The sequence below is a fragment of the Mytilus galloprovincialis genome, chromosome 9 (genome assembly GCF_965363235.1).
Source record: "Mytilus galloprovincialis chromosome 9, xbMytGall1.hap1.1, whole genome shotgun sequence".
NCBI lineage: Eukaryota > Metazoa > Mollusca > Bivalvia > Mytilida > Mytilidae > Mytilus > Mytilus galloprovincialis.
The window spans coordinates 58,773,934-58,800,661 of NC_134846.1; the positions used below are offsets into that span (position 1 = coordinate 58,773,934).

The following is a 26,728-nucleotide window of genomic DNA, read 5'->3' on the forward strand; positions in this document are numbered from 1 at the left end:
TCTGTTTGTTTTTGTTAACATTCATGGATAAAAGTGAGATATTTCAGCTGTAATCAATGAATGTTATTTTCATAATTCAAAGCCAAATCCAGTTTTCTTTACAACCGTCCTTTTAAAGATAATGCTTTTTTAAATAAACATTATAACGTTTTCAATTTTAACTATCCATTTTTTTAACCCGCTATTGATTTTGATATACATAACAACCACCCATGTGAATTATATATTAGAGTAAGATTTAAACATAATAAAAGACGGACTGTACATATGACTTTTAAAGTGACATTCATGGGGAAAACTATTAAAACAAATCACAAAAATACTGAACTCCGAATTCAAAAAGAAAAGTCCCTAATCAAATGGCATCATCAAAAGCTCATACACATCAAACGAATTGATAACAACTGTCATATTCCTGACTTAATGAAAACAAATTGTGTATTAGAAAGTTTTTTGAAAAACTGTACAACGACAAAAATAAACTAGTTAGTTTTCGTTCCAATATAATATTACCTTTATACTCTAATATTATTAAAGGTATTCCTGTAGAAAGCTTTTACAGAAAACCACTTAATGTACATGAATATCAGGCCAACGCGACCCCTTCACAAAAATGCATGTTAGTATAAACAGGAAACCTCTGACAAAAATACACTATCATGACCCCGATTAATATATCCGACATCATGTACTACAAAACATATGTATGTCATCTATTTTAATTATAATATTTAAATACAAAATACTACGGAAACTGAGAACAGTTAACTAAAACAAGGAAACTCGATTTCATCAATCTATTTTTATTGATATGTTAACCGATAACATATGACTTTAATCATACAATGTGATAAAACCATAAGCTATTACATTGGAAAATCTGGTCCATTTGTTGTTAATGGATGGACAACACATCTGATAAAAGAAGAATGTCTTCCACCGTACAAAATAATGCCACAGAACCGTTGTTGTCAGGTACTGAAGATAATGGTGAAGCAAATCCTAACTCATCTGGATACGGTTCATTCGGGCAAAGACCTTATTTTACAAGGAATAAGCTGTTCATAGTTGGATGTATTCTGATGACCGAATTGTGTGAACGTTTGACGTATTTCAGTGTGACAGCCAATTTGATATTGTTTTGTACATCTACTTTGAATATTTCTTCGACTGGTGCAGCAAGAATCAGTTTAATATTTTCTGGTTAGTTTGATATTGTATTTTCTTAATGTTTTAAGATAATGAAAAATATCAGCTCCATGTTGCTTAACAATGTTTGTGTGTTTTCTATCCACCTATTGCACAAGTATTAGCATAGGTGTATGTTGTTCAAGAACAATCATTCACTTTATCTTTTTTCGCTGTTTATTAAATAATTGCTTTAAATGACACTTTTCTTTTTTCAGCTTTTCTAGGTGTCACATTACCAATTTTTCAAATCAAATTTAGTTCACATGTTTAGCTAATCGCACTTTGACAAAAGTAATTTGTTCAGTGTTGCTGTTTTCTAAAATTAATAAGATAATTTACAAGAAGTAAATGTTTGCTGCATGAGAAATTTCTTTTGACAATTTTGAGTAGAAATGTACGAGTGATAGACTTTCATTACATTTTTTTTGTAGATGTGCTATATAAAATGCATATTTGATACTTAGAAAACTAGGGTCAATTTATGTAGTTAGTCACTTTCGAAAGGTCATGTTAGAAGATGATATTATATAATCCAGGATACAATCGATTTTCATAAATTCAATCTTAAGGGTGAATTTTTAAAGAGGTGTGAAACGTGAAAAATACATAGTTCAAAATATGAGGGTCTAAATGAGATAAACAGAATAGAGCATAATTGACATAATAATTAAAAAAAAAAGCATACAGAATAAACCAGTGCATAGGGATAACGACATTAGCAATTAAAAAATATAGGAAGAAGCACAAACAAATCAAGACCCTTTTACACACACATATATATATATATATATATATATATATATATATACCTATTGCACAAGTATTAACATAGGTGTATGTTGTTCAACGTAACATTTTAAAGTCTTAAAATGACATTAGTAGTCTCCCTTGTATTTGTTAACGTCATACTATTGTTAACGTCAATCAATTGTTTTATTTATATACAAGTCACATTACCTGAAGATCTGCGGAAGCAGTGAAAGTACTAGTAAAAAAGTGATGCATTGAAACCGTTATTATCTTTTAATAATTTTCTTATATGTTACCAGCATACGAACTTTACCTAACTTTTTCTTATATATATATTTATACTGCACTCGTTCTATTTGAGCAGTCAAATTGCGTTGACCGTATATTTCTATGCCATATACAGTCACTGACATGATATCACTTTTCCTCATGAATATTTAAATAGAAATTACCGAGATTATAATTAATTATTCATACGACCTATTCAACCTGTTCTTGTTTTCAATGTATACAACGCCGACTCAAACTTATTTCTTTTGCAATTTTTATAAAAAAAAAAAAAACATATTTCACTTGTTAATATATGTTCTGTATACCATACATCATATATTTATGCTTATTGTTGATACTTTAGCGAATTTCAACAGGTAAATGTACATTTCATCGTGTTGTATATTTCTCCGCCTGCATGATATGAGGCCTTTTTATAAAAGAGGGAAGTTTCCCAATATTTAAATCAGTGATGACATTATTACATTAAACAACAATTGAAAATGGTTTTTTTAGATTGCAGTATAAAGACAATAATAGTGCATTGACTTGACATATCAACGATATAAGGATTCGGCCCGAAACGGGGAAACAGCTCGGCACAGCCTCGCATTTCCCCGTTTCTAAGCCTCATTCTTATATCGTTGATATGTCAAGTCAATGCACTATTATTGTCTATATATATATATATATATATATATATATATATATATATATATATATATATATATATATATATAGATTACTAAAAAATCCAACATTTCCGGTATGAATAGTTTTAATTCACTAGTACTTTCATGTTTAAATAACAATCTTCAGGTGAAACTATACATGATTAACGTAACTATGTAACGGTAGGTATGTAACGTCATAGTTGTCGTTGAGTATATAAAGGGAGATAAATCGTATTACACTTAGTCTATATATAGAAGTATGGAGCGTCATTATTACACAATAGAAAATGCATAGTTTGCATTCAATCGTGCTTTAAATTTTAAAATATTCCCATTTTATAAAATGAATATGGGTTGTGACATTACACGAGAAGTAAAGGAAAAACATTTTATTTCAAAATTTAAAGCACGATTGAATGCAAACTATGCATTTTCTATTGTGTAATAATGACGCTCCATACTTCTATATATAGACTAAGTGTAATACGATTTATCTCCCTTTATATACTCAACGACAACTATGACGTTACATACCTACCGTTACATAGTTACGTTAATCATGTATAGTTTCACCTGAAGATTGTTATTTAAACATGAAAGTACTAGTGAATTAAAACTATTCATACCGGAAATGTTGGATTTTTTAGTAATCTATATATATTTCTATACACAAGAACATTTATTATAGTGATCTTTATATATATATATATATATATATATAATGGACAAAACTTTTTATAGGGAGAAAGTTTTAGAACAGCTAAATGACAACGAATATTACACCAAACTTCGTAAAAACAATGATAAAAGTACAATCAGAATACTCAGAATCACTTACGGATAATGAAATTGCTTATTTGTGTGACTTTACTCCGAAAGAAGCTAACTTCTATGGACTACCAAAAATACACAAAAGCAATACAATTCAAACAGCTGTAAAACATTAGAATAGAAAGTACATTGAATCTCCCAACCCTAACGATCTTAAACTGAGACCAATAGTTGCTGGCCCTGAATCAGCAACTCAAAGAATGAGTCACTTTTTGGATCTAATACTAAAAAAGTTATGTCCGCTAATACCAAGTTACGTCAGAGATGATCTAGAATTTTTGAGGTATATACCTGAAACAGTTCCGAAAAATACACTCCTTACTACATTTGATGTTACCAGCTTGTATACAAATATACCGCACGATCTAGGAACAACGGCAATAAAATACTTGGTTGAAATAAACCGAGAAATTGTCGACGGCAGATTCGATACGGAATTCATTGTAAAAGCTTTGAAAATCATCCTTGAGGGAAATATTTTTTATTTCGATGGTGAATACTACAAACAAATTAAAGGAACTGCAATGGGAACACAAGTTGCGCCTACCTATGCCAATTTAGTTATGGCTTAGAAAAAATATTATACGAAAAAATTGGCCAGATATTTGGACAGGAATTCAAAACTTATGTTTATGAACAGTGGAAAAGATTTCTAGACGATTGTTTTATATTATGGAATAAATCAACAGACGACTTAGAAAAATTCCATGAAATTCTTAACTCATTGCATCCGTCAATAAAATTCACAATTGAAAGTAGTAACTTGGAACTCCCATTTCTAGACATTTTGATTAAACAATAAAATCATTACGGATATTTATTACAAGAAGACAGATACACACCAGTATTTAAATTTTGAATCATGCCACCCATCACATACAAAAAGAAACATTCCATATTGTATGGCAAGACGAATATGTTCAATTGTATTGGATAAAACTCTTCGCAAAAGAAGATTAGAAGAACTGAAGATGTATCTCTTACAACAGAAATATCCATTAAAACTTATAGATGACAGTATTGAGAGGACAAATAAAATGTCTACAAATCAACTGAGAACACCGAAGGAACAGACAACCGATGATGATGTCCTCCCGTTTGTGACTACTCATGATCCGTCATTACCAAATGCCTTCAAGTTTATAAAATCGAATTTTCCGATTTTACATCAAAGTGAAATAATGAAAAATTTGATAAAAGAAGAATCGATCATTTATAGTAGAAGACAACCGAAAAATTTGAAACGCCAACTTACAAATGCGCGATTTGATATAGTTGGAAACATATCATCCGTACACATTTGTGGCGATTCACGCTGTGGAGTATCTTCCAGAGACAACTATAATTACTTAGAAATCGGTAGTACGAAATATTTCAAAAACGGTAAGAAATTTACAGTAAACGCAAACATGACTTAAATAAGAAAATTTACTCTATTGTATAACATGTGTCAACTGTAAAGAAAATTACATAGATCAAACAGGAAATAGTGTGTGTGAACGGGTCAGGATCCATAAACAGCAAATACGGCAACCCGAGTACAGACAAATTCCGTTGAGCGAACATTTAGACATTTGTGCGGGAGGAAAATTCAAATTTTTCCCGTTCTTCAAATGTACGGAACCAACAGAAGAATACCATAAAGAACTAGAGAGAAAATTCATAAAAGTGTTTGAAGCCAAGCTTAATGCTTAGTAGTTACATGAACAATAACGTCGCGTCATACTACTAATATGTTACGAACAATGACGTTACGTCATAATACTATTGTGTTCCCCATAACGACGTTCATAGTCTTGAAAAGTCCCAAGATGGATGAAAGCGCTAGACAATGCTGGTTTTAAAACTCTTTTTGTGTATTTAATTTTTAATATAAATATATATATATACATACTGAATTGATAGCATGGGGGGGAAATGAAATACCGAATACAGAGGAAAATTCAAAACAGAAAGTCCTTAATCATATTACAAGATCAATATCTCAAACACATTAAACGACTGGATAACAACTGTCCTATTGCTTTCTTCATACAGGCATTTTCTTATATAGACAATGATGGGTTAAACTTGGTTTAATCTAGCTAAACTTCTCACTTGTATGAAGTTGCATTAAATTCATTTATATTGACAACGATGTGTAAACAAAACAATCAGACATAATATGTAAAAATATCAAAATATCATAATCTTAATCACTTTAAAAACAAATAAAAAGGCATTTAGACGAAGCAGATAAGAAGTGGATGTAATGCTAATGAAAAAAACATCAATTGTCTGCTTTACTATTGTGCTGGGTAGGAACATTTGAAGTACAATTCAATGATCTTAATATCAATAAAATAATTATAAGGATAGTTTCAATGGTTCTAATTCATTGAGCTTTATGACGATACAAAACATGTTTCTAATATTTAAGGTGCAGTATCCATTGTACCAATTTTTGGAGGATATCTGGCAGACGCTTTCGTAGGAAGGTATAACATAATATTAGGATGTGGACTGATTTACGTCATCGGTAAGAATTTATATTAAGTTGTCACATGTAATACGTAAGGATAATGTGACAGCCATAATCCATACTTTTAATTATATTGGTGGAAATAAAAGGATATACAATACATTGTAGAAAAGTACAACGAATGTATATCATCTGTTTTTTTATTAATGCCCTTTTATCGTTCATCTCTGCATATTCTACACTGTTTTAAATACTTTCTTTTTTATAACGTTTGATAATCTAGCAATTAAGAAAAAAATATGTTCAGATCCCTTTCCTTATTAAGCATTAAGAAAGCTTTGTTTAGATTATGTACAGTTACAAAATACAAAACATGATCCCCATAGAGGATGTAACCGAATACATACAAATATCTTCCAAGCATTTGATTAGAACTTTGTTCGTTGTTGTTTATTGTTCTATTTGAATTTTTTCTCCTATGTTTTTGAATTTTTATGCCAGATCTTTGATAGTCTCATATTAATTTTGTCAAAACTTTTCTTACTGACATTATAAGAATGCTTGATTTCCTGACAACACAAATTATATGCTTGGAAGACAAGCTTTTTCGTTTGCAATCGGCATTTCCTAGGGAACCAAATGTGTTCGTCCTCTTTCCGATTTGTTCCTTTGTTTATACGACACTGACTTCATACAGGAGCTATAACACATATCGATGCAGTTCTCTCACTTAGTAATTCAATGTTTTATTACTATTTTGAGCGCATCTTTCCCATCGAACTTGCGATAAAGTACAAATACAGTTAGGTCTACCTGGTATCTTGACTAACATCTAGAAATTGTACACAAGGGTCGGTTGATACTTGACGTCAAAAAAGGCGATTATAGCTTCCCAATTTTGAACTTTTCATTGCTATGTAGCAATATTCCAACAGCGTCTACATACAAAAAATATATCTATCAGCTGATACTCAGCGTTTGTTTTTCTTATCGTATCCTTTATAAAGCGTTGTTGCTTACAAAGAAGCTATTTTATTAAGATTTGCTTGCCCATCCGGAACACCCCGGTTTTTGTTGGGGATCCTGTTATTCAGTCTTCAGTTTTTTATGTTGTGTATATTTACTGTTGTTTGGTTTCTTGTTTGGTTTCTTGTCAGTAAGGTGTCTTCTTTAAATTGCATTGTCAATTCATTTTCTACTTATGAGTTTGAATGTCACTTTGTTATCTTTCGACTCCCTTTTCAATTTAGGGAACGATTAAGGATTGTGACGTATTGTATCGAATTGTTCTTTTTTTATATTGTATGTTGACCTCTGTATATCCTTTTGCTTTTGTTTCGATGGCTTGCTTTCTTATTGAAGCATTCCAACCATCTCCATTCATATGGAAGTAAAATAAAAGGATGGTAAAAGGAGCTTCTCTTTTATATTAAAAAGAAGTGTGCAACATCAAAATCTTTTTTTTCCTTGAAGTTCTTTTTTATTTATTAATTTTACTTTCTGTCTGACTTTGACTTTAAAAATAAACATTTATTAGTTTAACCAAAATATCATGAAAACAAGGAATAATTTCTGTTTAAAAGATAAATTTGAATACTGATATGCTCTCAGTTTTTTAGGAATGCAGTTTTTGTGTCAAATTATGAATCCACACCAAAAACAATAAGATTCCTTATTTATTTCTTTTGAAGTTCTCATACCATAAAAGCATGTAAAACATTTCGTAGATCAGCGAAGTTTAGGCTAACGTATAGAATGGAAAGTTAAAGATAGTGAAACCGACACTATGGCGTTTGTCATAAATTGTTGATGTCGATGTGAATTAAAATTTATTTAGAAATGTATTTTGTAGACTGTTACTGATGTGTTGGTCAAATTATATTTGCAATGGCATTGCTAGTCCATTTATGTATGTGTGCTTACTATCCCTTTAGTATTACATGTACCTGGTTTTGTTTTAGTCATATTAAGGTATTAAACTTTATGCAAGCTTCTTATCGCTTTAGTTTCTGACGTTCATCTGGATATCAAGGATATGACGGGTGTAATGAAAATAAACAATAATATAACAGAATGAGAGATTGCAAAATAATGCTGAATATTTTTCTTTTTGTGTTATTGTATAAATTCTGTTTCGTGTGAATTCTCGAAGAAGTCGTATGGTACGAGTGCATTAGTGTGACTTGTTACAGATAGAAATTCCGAATTTTGTTGATATATAAAACAAGCAATACCTTTTGACTATCCATTTTTATATTCCTTATTATTTATCTTGTTATCGATGCCTTTTATAGGATTATTTTTTCTACCAGCATCGGCTGTTGACTACAAGAATTGGTTTGGACTCCATAACGAAATATCCACTGTAAGTTTCCCTAATACTTATAAACAATGTAGTGAAAACAGGTTTCAAATTCATAACAAACGATACAGTGTTTGGAAAAATGGATAGATCAATTATGCAAATTGAAAAATATCATGCTTTTGTTTACACACTATGATAATACAAAAAAAAGTAAAATCACAAAAAATACTGAACTGCTAGGTAAATCCAAAACGGAAAGTCCCTAATCAAATGGCAAAATCATAAGCTCAATCACATCAAACGAATGGACAACAACTGTCATATTCCTGACTTCGTACAGGCTTTTTTTATGTACAAAATGGTTGATTGAACCTGGTTTTATAGCTATCTGAACATTCACTTGTATGCAAATGTCGGATGGAATGTTTTATAATATAAATGTAATGTATTTCATAATAACAACATTTTAAATATTTGAATTATTACATCGTATAAATCACCAATTTTGCCGAGAACACAAATAGCGTTGTGCACATCATAGACTTCGTGGTCATTTTACTAGGCATGTTAGAATAGCTAGCTAGCTTACATAGTTAACAAAAACCTATTATAATACCACAGGAAACAAGAAGAAGATTTTTCTTGTCATCGCTTGTGCTAATTGCTATAGGGACTGGAGGTATAAAATCTAATGTTGGACCATTTGGTGCTCAACAGGTTGAAAATCTTGGACCAAAAGCTGTGCAATCTTTCTTTAATTGGTAAGTGTCTAACTATAAGTCAAGTCCTAGAACTAGTGGTAAACTGTTTATCGTTATCCAGCATCTAGAAGTATAAAGCAGTCTTAAGGTAAGGTTTGCGTACACAGGCAGATAACTCGAATTCAAATAATTGAAAAAAGGAGGGACCCGCCATTTTGAATTGCTTTGATTAACCAATGTTCGATAACTACAATATTATCGAAAATAAAACAACACCAACCTCAAAATCGCCGTTTTGATGTAATTTTATCACAATTTGAATCGTGCAAGTAACGTTATGACCTTCAGTTTGTTAGTTTATATTTATATGACGTCACGTTTAGCCATAACGTCTTTGTACAAAAACCATTCATGAAGTTTCGCGGAGTTTTATTTTATTTCAGAAATGAACATTGTTATGCCCCCACCGTAGCAAAAGGGGCATTGAGTTATATCCTTGTCTGTTTGTACGTAGATCCGAATGTACGTATCATAGCTAGTGTACGTCCGTTTTTACAAAATTGGTTTCCATCCTCTAACTTCATTCTCTAACTTTAATTTCCTCAATCAACTGATATAAAACTTATGCACAATGCTTTTTGCCACAAAAACACAGAATAGATTTGAATTTTGATGTCGTCACTTTTACAGTTCTAGATTTATGAGGTGTCGGACAGGAGATACCTTTCTCCATTCTTCCATCCCCTTTCTCTTGTCTCCCGCCGTAAAACCTAAAAAAACTAATGTATGGGAAGCTCATTTCAATAGAAATCGATCTAATATCTTGTGTTTTAATGGCTTGTCCCCGTCTTGTCCTTTCACAAGATAGAAGTGTTGTTTATTCTGCTTCAAGAACTCCGGAAGCTTTTTCACTGTTAAGCTGTCTCTTTAATTGAATTTGTAAGTCTGATGCACACCGTTTCCGCTTTTTCATACAGTATAAATACAAATAATAGAAACGCAGGATTGAATGAAAAACGGCACATTTTTGTGACACTTTCAGTCAATTTAGTTTTAAAATTTACATAATGCGCCATGTGTTTTACTTATAGAGGATGCATATATATATTCTCAGATATTTTTATTGCATAATTTTTACGAATGACAGAATGTTGAACTTGATCTTTTCAAATGTATAGTTTGCAAGGTTTGTCCGCAAATACGCACACATCCCACACATTTACATCATTTGAAATATATTTTATTTTATCAATCACTTTTACAACTGACGGAGTGTTCTAATAGTATTTTTTATGGATGCATTAAGACACAACTATTGTATTGTGTCGTCCTGAACATGCCTGAAGTATTTGCCACTGGACATTTTACAACCTCTAATCAAACAAACTTCTATGCATATCAGTAAACTTTGAATCAATTTATCTAAAAACAAGGATGGTAATATGTGTTTCTACACATGCACGGACTCACTATAAAATCCGGGAAATTGTTAGTTTTCAGTCTATCTCCGTATATAAGAGATCATGACGCTCGGGTAATTTTTATGAAGTCGTTTTCTGAACTTTTCGTTTCTGTTCTCCAACTTTAGTTTGCTTTTACCAAATGTTATAAAATTTATACGTAATGCTTTATAATGTTTATTGTTTATGTAAGAGGGGCATCGTCAGTGTCCCATGGACACATTACCCATTTATTCCAAGCTCTAACGTATTATTTCTTTTTGTAATGCATTATAATCGGAATAACATTACTGTGGTTGAAGAGTAGCCACAATCAATTTTGATTTGACGGTCGCAAATTTCCGTTTTACTGTCTCCCCTACGCGTGGACAGTAAAACTGCATTTGCGAACATCAAATCGCCAATTGACGGTGGGGATTCCTCAACTACAGTTCCTTTACTCCTGTGAACTTCATTGAACTGATTTTAATTTTTTGAAAGTATGAGTTAATCACTGTTTTCTCTCATTGATTATGGTCAATCCCAAAGTGTTACAAGACAAAATGATTCTTCGTAAAAAGATGCTATTAAAGTTGACTTTCTTCTTTGCAGATCAACAAAAAAAATATTTTTGTGTTTTATAGAAATGACAAGATGTACACATATAACGGCCATTTCCGTAAAAACGAGTTTGGAGACATACCAATTTTATTAGCTCATTATAATGCAAATAGTTAATTCCTTAAGTTCACAGTATTTTACAAAAACGGTGGACCCGGAAAGGGGGTATTTTTGGCTTTTTGTTGCCATGGCAACGGGTTTTTTTTAACCCAAAAATTAAAAATTATTGTTTTTAGGAACTTTTTTATGATATTTTTAATTAAAATTTATTATAAATGAATGGTCCACAATTATTTATACATGTTTAATTTAGTTTTATTTTTTTATAGTCACTCGCATACATTATTATTTCAGAAGAACTAAAATACAATTTCCCCTAAAAATCGTCAAAAATCGGAATTTTGAGCTTTTCACCTGAAAAAACGGGACGGGCGATGTTCGATTTTTTTTCATTAAATGATTGGATACTCCTCCCTGAACAAAATGATGTATCATGTTTGTATAATATCACTAAGAAAAAAATCCAGGTTTCATGCAAACCTTACCTTAACCATAAACAAATATTTATATACCTAATATTAAATTCTAAGTAGTCAATGGTCTAAACGTAACAAAAACTACGCAATATTTGTCAGTCAGTTTCAACAACAGTAACACTTACCAGAGGTAGAGCAATAATAGTGCAATAATACCTACTTTAGAATCCGATAAAACCCTAAACTGGTGCGAACCCTGCTATTCTGACAGAGTGCATCAACACCACCGACAGACTCGATCCCATAAGTAACAATATGGCATATATCAAAATTGTTATATTTACTGATCAAACGACTATTATGTTGTCCTTAGCTCTAAGACCTCGAAAACACGTCTCTAATGAGTTTGTAAAGTATAGAACAACGAAGAAATTATGGTATTCGTTGAATATCTGTTGAGTGGGTTTCAGTCTTTCTTCTAAATATATCTTTTTACGAGAGGAGCACACATAATGTTTAACTCAAGACATGTAAACAAAATTCAATGAGGAAAATTTTAAGAAACTGTTGCTATTGAGAATTTGAAAGTTTCTAAGACAGTCATTATACATCACCTACTCTGCATGATGTCTCTATTAATGACAAGCTGCCATTTATACAAAAAGCCGTTAGATATTTATCACATTCGCACGAAACTTTATTCATTACCCCTTTCTAAACTTTATTCTCTGTTCAATCTATGTTTGGAAAACACTGTTACAAACCTTCATTCAAACCAATACAAACATACAGCTTTGATTTCGGATATTGCAAGTCACAGACTAGTCAAGCCAGTCCGCATTGGAAAAGATGAAATAGAGAAAAGATCTTTCCTTAAAATTTCCTTTGCCAACAAAGGTCTCGATGGCGTCAACTTAGGTAATATCCTTCATCATAAATTAGTTCAATCGAAAATACCTCCTTATTTCAGAGATCAGTCTGTACCAATCATTTCTTATACCTATACCAAACCTATTGCAACTAAAATTTTCAATTACAAACAGGTTTTGCAGGATCTCAATATTGACGACTTCAAATCTAAACCTCCTGATCGACTTGTGCTAGTTCCCTATTAACATATAATCCGGCTGACCACGTTATTACCGGTGACCTCAACATAATTAATAACACTTCCCTACGAAATGTGTTATCAAAAGGTCTAAATCCATCAATTGGAAATACAACTTTTAAATTTTGATGGATTCATTCGAGGATTATGCCAGGCAATGGGCTAAGTGCGAGAAGGAAGACGTAGAAACTCTTTCAGAATGGAAGAAGGCAGTGAGGTCGTTAATACAAATCAGAATGAAGAAACTGAATGGGTATATCAATGCCCCTGCTACGTCAATCTTTAAAGACCCAAATGTTGCAAGACACTTATCCTACCTCCATGACAAATATGTTGTTGTCCCCGCAGATAAAGCCACAAACAACATCGTTTTTTGTGTGTAAAACTCATTACATGAACTGCTTGATAAACGAATTAGGTATTGACAATTCACTTGGAAACTCAACATATACCTTAACGACAATTACCAAAAAGGAAATCCTGGATAATCATAGGTCTGTTCTATGTTCCTTTGGAATTTCAACCTAAGATGAAGAACTGGATCTTCCATCACTGTATTGGATACCTAAACTACATAAGTGTCCTTACTAACAACGGTCTTCCAAGTGCTCCAAGAAACCTCTTTCTAAATTATTAACATCTATTTTACCAGCAATCAAAGACGGCTTCAAAGTTATAGTGAAACTGCCTATTTTAGAGGTGGTGTGAATCAGATATGGATACTTAAAAATTCCAAAGATCTTTTAGAGTACATACAATCTAACTCTCTTAAGCTTTCATCGTGTAATAGTATTAAAACATTTGACTTTCTACACTTTACACAAGTATTCCACATTCCAAACTAAAAGACAAATTGAAAGAGTTGGTATTGCTTTGTTTCATAAAAAAGAATGGCCAACGTAGACACAAGTATCTTGTCTTAGGGAGGGATAAATCATACTTTGTAAAGGATCACTCTGATTCAAACAAAAAATTCTCTGAAACTGACATTATCAAGATGCTTGATTTCTCGATTGACAACATATTTGTTACGTTCGGAGGACGTGTTTTTCAACAGACTGTCGGCATCCCTATGGGTACAAATTGTGCCCCTTTTCTTGCCGACTTGTTTCTTTATTATTAAGTGGCTAACTTCATACAGGAACTTCTTTGGAAGAAGGACAAGAAGTTAGCAATATCCTTTAACTCTACTTTCCGCTATATAAATGATGTTCTTTCACTAAATAATTCAAAATTTGGTGACTATGTTGAACGCATCTATCCCATCGAACCAGAGATAAAGGATACTACAGATACAGTTAAGTCGGCCTCATATCTTGACTTACATCTAGAAATTGACAATGATGGTCAGTTGAAAACAAAACTTTACGACAAAAAGAGATGATTTCAACTTTTTCCAATTGTGAACTTTCCATCCATTTCTAAGTAGCAACATTCCAGCAGCACCTGTATACGTGGTATATATCTGCCAATTGATACGATATTCCCATGCTTGAATATATCCTATCATGATTTTCTTGATAGATGGTTGCTGCTCACAAGGAAGCTATTAAACCAAGAGTTTCAAATGGTGAAGTTGAAATCGTCCCTTCGTAAATTTTATGGACGCCATCACGAGTTGGTTAACCGTTATGGAATAACCGTTTCACAAATGATTAGGGATATGTTCCTTATGTCGTAACTTCAATCCCCGTCCCTTTCATGAATGTGACCTACGAATTAGACTATTTACTAGATTTGTTATCACATAAGCAACACGACGGATGCCACATGTGGAGCAGGATCTGCTTACCCTTCCGGAGCACCTGAGATCACACCTTGTTTTTTGTGGGGTTCGTGTTGCTTATTCTTTAGTTTTCTAAGTTGTGTCATGTGTACTATTGTTTATCTGTTTGTCTTTTTTCATTTTTTACCATGGCGTTGTCAGTTTATTTTCGATTTTTGAGTTTGACTGTCCCTCTGGTATCTTTCGTCCCTCTTTTACAATATTTACTAGTAGATTTATTTAGCAAGATCATACACATGCAAAAAGCACGATTTTTATTGCAATATTCAAGTGTCCAACATTAAGGCAAAATAAAGTAGAGAACATATTAACATAAAAATCCTAACTTTAATCATAAATCTGATCAAAATCCGATCAAATCTCTAACAAAAGCTAACTATCATAGAATATTTAAGTAAAACTTAATGTAATTTTGAATTATTATATGTTATTTATGTTATAGGTTTTATTGGTTTATAAATGTCGGTGCTATAATTGCCTACTCCGGTGTAGCAGCTGTACAACAGAACGTTGGATTCGATGTTGGTTTTCTCATACCATTAATTAGCATGATAATAGCACTTCTTATTTTCATGCTGAATAAATCAAACTATATTTCTTCGCCTGTTAAAGGTAACAGCAATATTCTTATCTCTTGTTCATATTGATACAAACGTATATTAAGATGAACTTCAAAGAATTGCATTACGAAAATGAAGTATGCTACTTATTTCTATGGATGCGACACATTTTGTTGGATAAATACAGACGGGGACATTTGAAACTAGTAAGTCGAAGGAAACAGACAACAAAGGCAATCAAGAACAAACAACAATAAAAAAAAACAGACTAAGCAACACGAAATCCAACTTAAAATAGGATTGATATCAGGTATTCCGGAAGGTTACAATCGAGCAAAATAGGACCGGATTATGGTTTTTGAAATATCATAAAACCATAACTCAGTAAAAGGTGGATTTTACCTAATGGAGTTGCACCCATTGTTATGTAAAATTATGTAATTGAACAATTAGGAACTAACACGAAAAAAGTAACAGTTTGTTCAATCGATAGCTGAAACACTGGCTACCTTATGAATGGTACATTCGGGGCCTTGTTGTCAAACAGCGGCACTACCTGTCTGGTCGTAGAATAATATAGTAAAGGTTAAGTAGATACCATTTGGTCAATAAAACTAATATTCTCGTTTGAAATGATGATGCCTTGGTGGCAAATTAAATATTATATCATACGTTGTACAATGAAAATAAAAATAAGGGATAAGAAAATGTGTATACAAGGAAAAAACGAAATGTTTATCAATGCAAACTGTTTCGCTGATTCAAACTTCATTCTATTTACTAGCACAGATAAGCAGCTGTCTGACAAAAATGTAACATTTCCTTTTTAAAATCACCCATTTCTATATTCTATGGCAATAAGATACACCTTACAGCAATAACATTGTATCTTTGAACATTTTACCATATATAGGAAGAACTGTTCAACTTTGTCATAATGCCAACGGTAAAGTAGATGAGTGGAACGACATCCAATTATATTGCCGATTCACCTTTACCGGTCGATTTGTTTCTATTTTCCATGAACAATTCGGATGTTATTCATTGTACCTATCATCAGTTATAAAATATAAGAGCTAAAGGCTCATTCATTATAAAAAGATACATAAATCCGTCATTTGCAAAATTCTTAATTTTTTTAGGCAGTGTTCTCAAGGATACCATTGGTGTTTGTTGCGCTACTAGATGTAAGGGTTTCCGCCATGCAAGGGAAGATGAAGGTGGCCCGTACAGTAATGAGATGGTAAACGGTGTAATAGCAGTCCTACGTATTCTACCTGTATTTTTATTGATAATTGTGTATTGGGCAATTTTTTCACAGGTATATTTACAGATATAAGTATTACAAAAATTGCATTTTCATAACCATTCGAGTACAACTGACGATCTTACAATTTGAGAAATTATATTATAAAGGGTCTCACGAGGTTTTATAAATTACAGCAAATTGAATCTAAAATGATCTGTTATCATTGGACGGTAAATAAGTTTTTGAGCAGCGTTCAAAAGGCTTATTAACAAGATATAGGAATTTTGAATTAGTTGTATCATATTATAGTAGTACCTGGTACTATTGTTTTTATGTATTTCTCTCTCTCAAATATTTCTCATTCTTAAATGATTTTTTTCTTATTAACAAAAAACGATCGATACAACATGCCAATCACTCAGGACAGTAGGCTTTGTCTTTGATGATGCAATTGTAATATACAACAGTACCTGTTGTCGTTCAACTTCTAATGTTTAAGTTGATATTCCTTTTTAAAAGGCACAATTTGTCAGGAAATTAAAAATTTAAAGTATATATTGTGTAGAATAATTTATAATTTCAAAGGAACTAGAATTAATTTTAATCAAAGTCTTGTTTAATATCTTCTGCAATTATAGTTAAGATTGATCATATTTTTTTTTAGATAGGTACAACGTTTTTCTTGCAAGGTGAAAGAATGGATCTCAAAGTAGGGTCCAGTAATGTACCTGTTGCAGTGCTTAACATATTTGACACGATCATAATTATAGTTTTAATACCAACAATGGAATCGTTTGTGTATCCATTTTTGGCAAAGATCAACAGATCACCTTCGCATTTACAAAGAATGGGTAGAACATTATTATTATTATTAATCATACTTTATATTTTTACTCATTCTGTATTTAAGAGCTTGCAGGTGCTACTCATACTTTATAAAACGTCACCAGAGACTGACAAAAAAGTTAATAAACAAGGGTAATATCAAAGAACATCTTTTTAAAAAGTTCATCGGAAGCTACCATGACTTTGTTAATAACAATTCCGCACTTCACAAATAATACATAATGATCTTCAAGTAATGATTCAAGGTACTGATGTTGTTTATCATCTTAATTACGTGTTAAGTTTTTCTTTTTATTTGTCTATGTATATTTTTAATCTTTACTGATTAACGTTTTTGTCTTGGCTCGGTATTTATACATTCCTTCATTCTGCCATTGTGTAATTGTGCTTTGGTTATTTTTGTATTCTTGTCTTTTGCACATCGTTGTCAATATAATGGAATTGTATGCGACTGTCATACAAGTGAGATGTTTAGCTAGCTATAAATCTAGATTTAATCCATTATTTTTAACATAAGAAAATGCCTGTACCAAGTCAGGAGTATGATAGTTGTTATTCATTCTTTTGATGTGTTTAAGCTTTTGATTTCGCCTTTTGATTAGGGACTATCTGTTTTGCATTTTCCTTGGAGTTCGGTATTTTTTAGTTTTTTTATTTACTTTTCATTTTCGCTTATGTGCTTGGTTTTTTTAAATTTTTTGAAGGATTTACATGCCATTTTGTTGTTCTTTGTTGATATAGTTGTGTGTTTCGTTGTCGTTAAGATTATTACACAATGTTGATTGCTGTACCCTTATTTTTGACATTTTTACCAATTATAGATACAAGTATCTGCATCCTTTTGTTATACATGCAAGAGGTTTATCTATTAATAAAAACAAGTTTAATACAATATTTTCTAAAAAGAAAGGAAATGCCTGTACCAAGTAAGAAATATGACAGCTGTTTTTCATTCGTCTGGTTTTTTGATTTTGCCATTTGCTAATTTCCTAGGAGATCGGTATTTTTGTAAAGTTACTTTATACTACGTTCTTCAAATAGAAATTCAAAACTGAGCTCTACGGATGGTTATTTGAAATGAAGAAGGATACTATAAGCTTATTTGTTTTGGGAAGGAATTTCACAAGCAGTAAAACTTTGTCGATTCAGATTTATTGATAAATATGTAGGATACTGAAGTCCAAATTCAAAGTCCGGCAACATTTCTAATTATACATTTGTTTTGTGACCCCCAGCATTAACCAAAATATCACTGACTCAATGAAAGGCAAAATATAACCAAGGGATATACAGACTAATGAAGTCGAAAACAAACTGACAATGCAATGGGAAATGTGAAAAGAACGACGAAATATAAACATCTGTACATAAAACACAACTTCATTAAAAACTGAAGACTGTGCAACACTTCCGCGATCAAAATTCCGCGGGTAATCTACAAGTCTCCGGAAGGGGAAACAGACCCTGCTCAACATGTTGATAATGTTAGTTTATACCCGATGATAGAAATGAATAAGACCCAAACCAACTTTCTTGTTTAGCGCACAGTATGGACAAATATTTTTAATGTTGAGATGTTGGTCATGTTTCATTTAACGAAAGAGCTTTGATATTATTGTATTTTATCCGTTGTAATGTTTTTCGAATGTATGAAGCTAATTTGTCAAAATTAAGATCAATTCATAACAACACCCGACAGAGTTATACGCGCGTCTGGCGTATTGAATTATAATCCTGGTACCTTTGATAACTATTTACACCACTGGGTCGATGCCATTGCTGGTGAACGTTTCGTCCCCGAGGGTATCACCAGCCCAGTAGTCAGCACTTCGGTGTTGACATGAATATCAATTATGTGGTTCATTATTATAAATTTCCTGTTACAAAACTTTGAATTTTTCAAAAAACTAAGGATTTTCTTTGGCTTTGCAACTATTTTGTTATGAGCGTCACTGATGAGTCTTATGTAGACGAAACGCGCGTCTGGCTTATTAAATTATAATCCTGGTACCTTTGATAACTATTATATATTTGCTAAAGAAGATGGTAGATTTATTTTAAAATACTGCAATGAGAAAAATGAGAAAAATATCTGCAAGATAAATTGAAATTAAGGAATGCTTTCTGACTGTGTATGTAAATTATGTAGTGTATATTCTGAATTGTTTTATTTGTATAAATATTTCACATATTTTCAGGAATTGGAATGATCTTCGCTGCAATGTCAATGTTTGTGGCTGGTATTCTGGAAATTTACAGAAAGAAGGACATAAGTATCATAGGCCAAGAACTTGCTGGTAACACATTTAATGCATCATCTATATCAATATTTGCTCAGATTCCACAGTTCACTCTGTTAGGTGCCAGTGAAGTTTTTACAAGCATATCTGGTAATTATAGTTATAGTATACAGATACTCATTTTATTTTTAATTTTAATTTGAAAAGTAGTTACAGGTTTATAAACATTTCACTTGAATTAGAAAGATATTAATCTACTGCAGTCATGTTCAAAGAGTGACATGTTTACTGCGCCTTTTATGTCAGGATTGTGCCAACATTCTGCTATCTGGTAAATCACAAACCGTATAACGTTAACCATGTCCATCCCCTCTCAATGTAATTAATATATACTGAGCCAAAAAAGTTTAGGAACAAAAATATTAAATTTTATTATATTACAAAATCATGAAAACATATCATTTTGATAAAAAAAAAATATGAAATTATGACATGTCAGAAGCAACATGAATGTTTAACACTCATATTCATAAGGACATTTTTTGTATGGAGCGGGGGAGGGTCAAAATGCGGAAATGGGTATAGTGTTATTCAAAATCAATTTGTCGGACATGCTCTTAGTGCATCAATGAAGGATTGGCAGGCACACCAGCAGCTGCCCGTAATCAATGCACTACTCTTGTGGCCAGAATAAAATTTGTCACGTGTTGACGTAAAGCGAAGGTAGCGCTCCTCCCTTGACGGTGGTTGTTTTTTGTCTACGACATATCGAGCTATCCTGTGCTGTTGCAATTTGTTGATAAATGTTTTTTAGTCCATAAAGTGTTCACTTATGCACATTAAATCAAGTAACAATGTCATCAATACTCATGCCAGCATCAACCAATCCAAGAGCCATCTGACGGTCATTTTCGGAGAGGCCTGGTTGACGCCCCATACAATTTTCTCAAACTTTTATGTGTTTTTCTTACCAATGGTGTGTTTCTGAACGTTAGTGCCAAACACAATTAAATTTCGTTTTTAAAGAACAGGTAGAGAAGGTAAAACATCAATTACACGTGCTAAGCTGGAATGGCGCGAAATCAATCACCTGAAAAAAAGTACGACTGTTTAAAATTACAGATAAAACTAAGGATTATATCAATGATGTTTAGTAAAAAAAATTCCAGAAACAACAAAACTAAATTTGAAAAAAAGTGTTGCTAAACTTTTCTGGGTCAGTATATATCTGACTCTAGTTTCATAGTCTTCAAATAACTACTTTTCTGTTATTCATGAACGAAAACCTTGTGTTGTATACTTTAATACATAATCCCATTGTTCGTTTTGAAGTAAATAAATAATGACTATAAGACATTTGCGGAAACTAGCATACACCTACAATAAGGATTACACTTACACTTACAGATAGCACTTAAATCTTGGGCTTTCTCGAAGTGTAAAAATAAACTGTTGATTCAAAACAATGTAACGATAGGGATGTTTTTCTGTAGTTGAACAATGATTTTTTTCAAATATATATTAAATAATTATTGTATACGATATTATCCAAGGTTGAAAATGCTGCAATTGTACGAAGTATGATAGAATGAACTAACATTATTTTAGAAATAAATTTAACATGAGACGCACAACATATCGCAATTGTCGTTGCAGTTGATAGATTGGGACAATTGCTGAAAAAAGTCAGCAATACTTTGTGTAAGCTTAAGGAAGGTGCAATCAACCATGGTAGCATGTCTATGCTCAGACATACTTTCTCTCTCTTTTTTTTTTTTTAATGAGAATGAGGAAATACAGCGGACGGATGTTTTTTAGCTATATAGTCTCTAGCCTTTGTTAGTCTTGTATGATTTTTAATTTTAGTTTCTTGTGTATAATTCGGAGTTTAGTATGACGTCCATTATCACTGTACTAGTATACATATTTTTTAAGGGGCCAGCTGAAGGACGCCTACGGGTGCTGGAGTTTCTCGCTACATTGAAGACACATTGGTGGCCTTCGGCTGTTGTCTGCTCTATGGTCGGTTTGTTGTTGCTTTGACACATTCCCCATTTCCTTTCTCAATTTTATTCATGAAATTTCACTTGCCGTTCGGTATAATTTTGAAATCTTTTTTTTTCCTCAACTATGCGAGAGAGAAAAAACAGTTATCGACGAACTTTTGTGTGTCGGAAATATTTTTTAGACTGTTTGCCAGACTCAGTTGAAATGTAAAATAGCTGTACTCAAATAGTTAAAACTTTGCTATCTATGTTTTCAACAGCAACAAACAGAAAATGACAAACGAGTTTCTAAGTTGTTTTTCTTTCATGCAATTATTATAAAAAGATCTTGGGAATTATTAAGTATGGACGTTTTATTTTTCGCGGTGACGATAATTATCCTTCATGAACATAGGTGGAACTGGTATGCTCGAAACATGAGCTAAATTTAATCCCTGTTCTGAGACTGGTACTATTTTTATGGAATTGTAATATAGAGTGCACTGACGACGCAGGGGTCGATCCAGTCATTTTCCAAAGAGGATTCCAACCCAAGATAAAGGTGGGTTTGGGAGTGGGGGGTCCGACCAAATCTCCCTCATCATAAGCATTGATCGGCAAGAAAAGGGGTGTTCCAACCCCCGGAACAGTCCGTGATCTCTCACTTAGACGTTGTTCATTTCAACATAAAGTTTATACGCCAATCTATTCAATTGATTGTTAGGGATAAAATAAATAATCAAAAGTGTAACAGGCGAGAAGAAATTGTTAGAACAAATCACAATCTAGATAAGTCGGCAAGGCAACAGTTGTGGATACAAAGTTATAATCGTGCAGTAAAGTATCATATGAACAATATACTTGCAGGTTTTCGTATACTAACCATTGCATTAAAAGTACCCTGTTTCGCGGGGAAAGTCTATTTCTCCTGCTGATAATCATACATATATCTACACATTCGGTCCTTATAAATCTTTGTCTTCAAATATTTTGTGGGGTCCTGATGGTAAATCCAGAAAAGCACTTCGGACACATGAAATTTAACGTGTTGCTTACATATTCTTTTTTTTTATATAGAAGACACCATTTGCTATTTTGTATATGTATTGTTGAATTGTTTTTTTATTTTGAGATGACCCCTTGTTTTTGTCACCTGTAATCGTAAGTTTAAAGTGTGAACCTAGGCATAGATCTAGTTTATGGTATTATGGCTTTTATAAATACAAAAATGGTTAATGTATCCAACGATAAAAAAAAAAAAAACGTTTAAGAAACTAAGATTCAAATTTTTGGAAGCAAAGTTGGATTTTGCTATCGTATTTAGGTTCTTTTTTTTTGTCATATACCTTTACACTTTTTGTTTCGGTTCTTATGCATCCATGACTTTTCCATATTTGGCTTTGAACGTTCCTGTTGGAGGTAAACCAAGACATGAGGTTCGTAAAGAGTTATTTACAGAGATTCTATTTCATATATGGGTCAATATCGGGGGAAGATCAAGATAGGAGGCAAAACTTTTTATTTTGGTAACATCCTTAATCTCCATTTTCCTTGTATATGTTCCGAACCATATGATTATTTGGACCGTACGCGTACGGTCTGGACCTTATGTGTACTTTTTCAAAATACTCATACGGTCGGACCGTACGCGTACGGTCTGACTAATTTTAAGAAGTTGGTCAAGTTTACTGATTAGAATAGAAAATATATCACAGATCATGATAACTGAAATCTCGAATCAATTTTAAAATTTAAATTGTAAATTGAATACAAACATTAATCATATTTTAACTATTAAAAAAGACAGCCTGTTAATTTCCTGTATTTAGAAAATTAAATGGAAGTAACTTTCACTCATTGAAATTGAAATTATTTGAAGTAATCAAAATGTTGGAAGATTTTTTGAGAATATTTACAGCTTTACTACAAAAACCAACAAAAATACTGGACAGAAATTATAAGAAAAAATCTATGGAAACAAAATAAGTAAACAAATAAATTCATAAAGACAATTAAATAAATACTTATTTGTTGTCTGTTCTATGGTCGGATTTTTGTCTCTTTGACACATTCCCCATTTCCATTCTCAATTTTATTTATTTCAATTGATTAAGATTAAATGTTCACTTATTCACTAATTGTAATAATATTGATTTGTAAAAGCCAATAGAAAATATGTTCGCCTAAAATTAACCCATGCTGATCCAAATACATTGAAGATCCAGCTCGTACTAGACCGTATGAGTATACGCATACGGTCCAAATACTCACATGGTCTGGAAAAGATATATTAGATACAAACATTTACTGAAAAGGGGTTTATTGAGGGACGTGAAAAGTTGTGTATATTTTACCATGAAATAAAACAATTAAGCAATCTGTTCAAGATTGACTTATATGCCATATTTTACACGACACTGTAAGTGTATATGTTATTCTGTATCTATTTTCAATAATTTAAATAAAAAAACGGATGTGATGATTTTTTTTTTAAGGTATTGCACCTATTATACCCTTATTTTAATTTCATATAATTTTGATTTAAAACAACAAAAGTTTCTCCATGAAGGTATACTGTAAATTAACTACGTTGTGGCATAATTGAGGATTCGTTGATTATCGTCTGAAGGTTACAAATGGTATACACTTGTAATTGACCTTAATGACATGTACCAAGTTAAGTAATGTAGACTGTAATTAGGTGGCTGGTGGTGCTATAACAGAGACAAAATGCCTGACTGAAACGAATACATTTCAACAGAGAAGCTGACAAATATAAAAGAAATATAAAATTAATTACAAAAAATTAAATTATTAAAAATCATCTCAGCTAATTTTGTAAATATTTTTTCTAATTATGAAAATATTTTCCCGTCGAATTCCCATTCATGTCCAGTGCATAATGTTTATTTAATATTGTAAACATTGCGATATCTACAACTGCAATAATCGTGTTATATTTGAATATACTTTAGATTTATAAAGTAACAAATTAATATGAATCAACAGGATTGGAATTTGCATATTCTCAAGCACCATTGTTTATGCAGGGAGTTTGTATGGGATTGTTTTTAGCAACTTGTGGAATTGGTGGTTATGTAGCTGAACTCATTTTAGTAATTGTAGATGCTGTGACAGGATCCCAGCCGCCAGGTAGGCCTTTCTTAGTGAAAATTGAATCGTGAAGTAATGATTAAGCACTGTAATTATGCGATCATCGAAAAAAGAAGTGTGTCAGTCTATGTCTGTAAATACTCTATTATGATTTACTAACCAAATATCTGGAGAGAAATTTTTTTTTACATCGCTAATTATTTTATTCTATCATATAGTTTATTTCAATGTTAATCTTAATGAGCAGTCTATTTTTCACCTAATTTTCGATAAATCATAATACAATGGCTATTAAATAATGTATAGAGCCTTATTGAACATTGGTTTAATCCAAATGAGTTAATCTTTTTAAATAAAGATATCATTAATATTATTAGTTTATGAAATGGAAATAAAACATCACCAAAGATACAAGGCTTTTACTTTTGTACGCAAGACGCGCGTTTCGTCTAATAGAGAATCATCGATGAGCCTTTATTGAATAAGTTTGAAAGTCAATTGAAGTACGATGTTGAAAAAGCGTTTGAAGCCTACAATTCTCTAAGGTTTGCCATAATATATTCCAAATGTTGTTTGTAATTATCCTTTGTTTTAATTTGCTGATGAGTGCAATTCATCTCTTTTTATATTTGATAGGGTTTGTTTTTTTCGTTTTTTTTTGGTTTTAGCAAAATAATAACTAAAATGGAGTTATCAAAATTATTTTTGGATTCTAGTTAAAAGAGGGAGAAAGATATCAGAGGGACAGTCAAACTCATAAATCGAAAATAAACTGACAACGCCATGGCTAAAAATGAAAAAGACAAACAGACAAACAGTAGTACACAGGAGACAACATAAGAGGCAGATTTTCTAATTGTAATTCTTAGTACTAAATATCCAGCCTTAAAATGGATAATATGGTCATGCTTCAAAGGTCTATGATATGATATCGTTGTAAATTAATTTGTCATTCACTGCGAACAAGTGAAAGAGTGTCCTTCTTGTATTCTTTCGTTATTGGTAAATAGCTTGTTTCGAGACCTTAAACTTTAATCTAAATCAGTTCCATCATATAACATTTACCTTTTAAGGGCTTATTATTTGCTTTGCTGTACGTGTGATTAAAAAAGCGTTTTTATGGAAATTCTTTAAAATCAAGATTAAAGGTCATCGTTAAAGTCATAGATCATGAATGTTAAACTACATGTTGGCTCCGACATCTTCAAGTATTATGAAACAAAATCTGTTTTCAGTCATTGAAAATAAGGTGATCAATGGAGATTGAAATATTTTGCTTTTTTAACTATGTAAGGTTGTCTCAGCATAAAAGTGATACCGTATACTTTCTATAAATTTGTATGTGTAGTATATTTTTCCAACTTACAAATGGTGTTGTAAATGTAACGTCTGTTTTCAAAAACAGTTCTTTATTTTTTATTTTAAGTTTTAGGTTTAATAATTGTTCGTTAGTTATCGATAAATATATGATCGACGTAATATAAAGAATATATTTTTTTTTCAGATTCTTGGTTTCCCGATGAAATAAATGATGGAAAAACAGAATACCTTTTCTTCCTGCTGGGAATTTTAATGATTATTAACTTTGTGATATTCGATATTGTTGCCTACTTTTACAAATACCGGAACCTAGACAACTATGAAATTTCCGTTAACGCTTGATCTTAAATTATAAACTTTACATAACTAACCAGGTTGTCCTTTAGTTGAGTCTTATTGGGTATGATTGAGTTGTACAGAGGCGTACTTGTTGTCAACAATGGCGAATTATGTTTAACAAACATAGTTATTTGATGCATTGCATGCAGATAAATTATGTATTGATTCCTGTTTGCATACACATATGGAAAATATGGTTCAAGTGAAAGCTTGCTTCCTTAACCTTGAATGTAAAATAAGTTGCTTTCGTGATAAGGCTCATACAAAATAATGATGGAGTGTTATTTGTGTATGATTCGGATGTTATTCGATGTAATTAAGTTTGATCTCTTTTGTATTGTATATATAAGCTCATCTTGTTTATAATATTTCGTTAAATTTTTTAAGGTGAAATATCCATAATTAGTGGAATTCGTGTTGTTTCTTATTTATTATTTATAACTGTTGATGTAAATGTCCTTT

The 26,728-nt window shown here is 31.8% G+C and overlaps 1 protein-coding gene across 2 annotated transcripts; it reads left to right on the forward strand.

Annotated features, from left to right (window-relative positions):
• Positions 1 to 857: 857 nt before the first annotated feature.
• LOC143045426 (solute carrier family 15 member 4-like) lies at positions 858 to 26,297 on the forward strand. 2 transcript variants are annotated; one of them, XR_012968954.1, is made up of 10 exons: positions 858 to 1,203; positions 6,136 to 6,234; positions 8,472 to 8,542; positions 9,104 to 9,243; positions 15,056 to 15,225; positions 16,316 to 16,494; positions 17,087 to 17,273; positions 19,467 to 19,658; positions 24,469 to 24,646; positions 26,112 to 26,297. XR_012968954.1 is itself a non-coding variant. In XM_076217912.1 (10 exons), exons 1-10 carry the CDS (start codon positions 903 to 905, stop codon positions 26,267 to 26,269), a joined length of 1,641 nt encoding a protein of 546 aa, XP_076074027.1. In that variant the 5' UTR covers positions 858 to 902; the 3' UTR covers positions 26,270 to 26,297. The 2 variants fall into 2 exon arrangements, 1 of the variants encoding a protein (XP_076074027.1); XM_076217912.1 differs by having other exon boundaries at positions 24,503 to 24,646.
• The last annotated feature ends 431 nt before the right edge of the window (positions 26,298 to 26,728 follow it).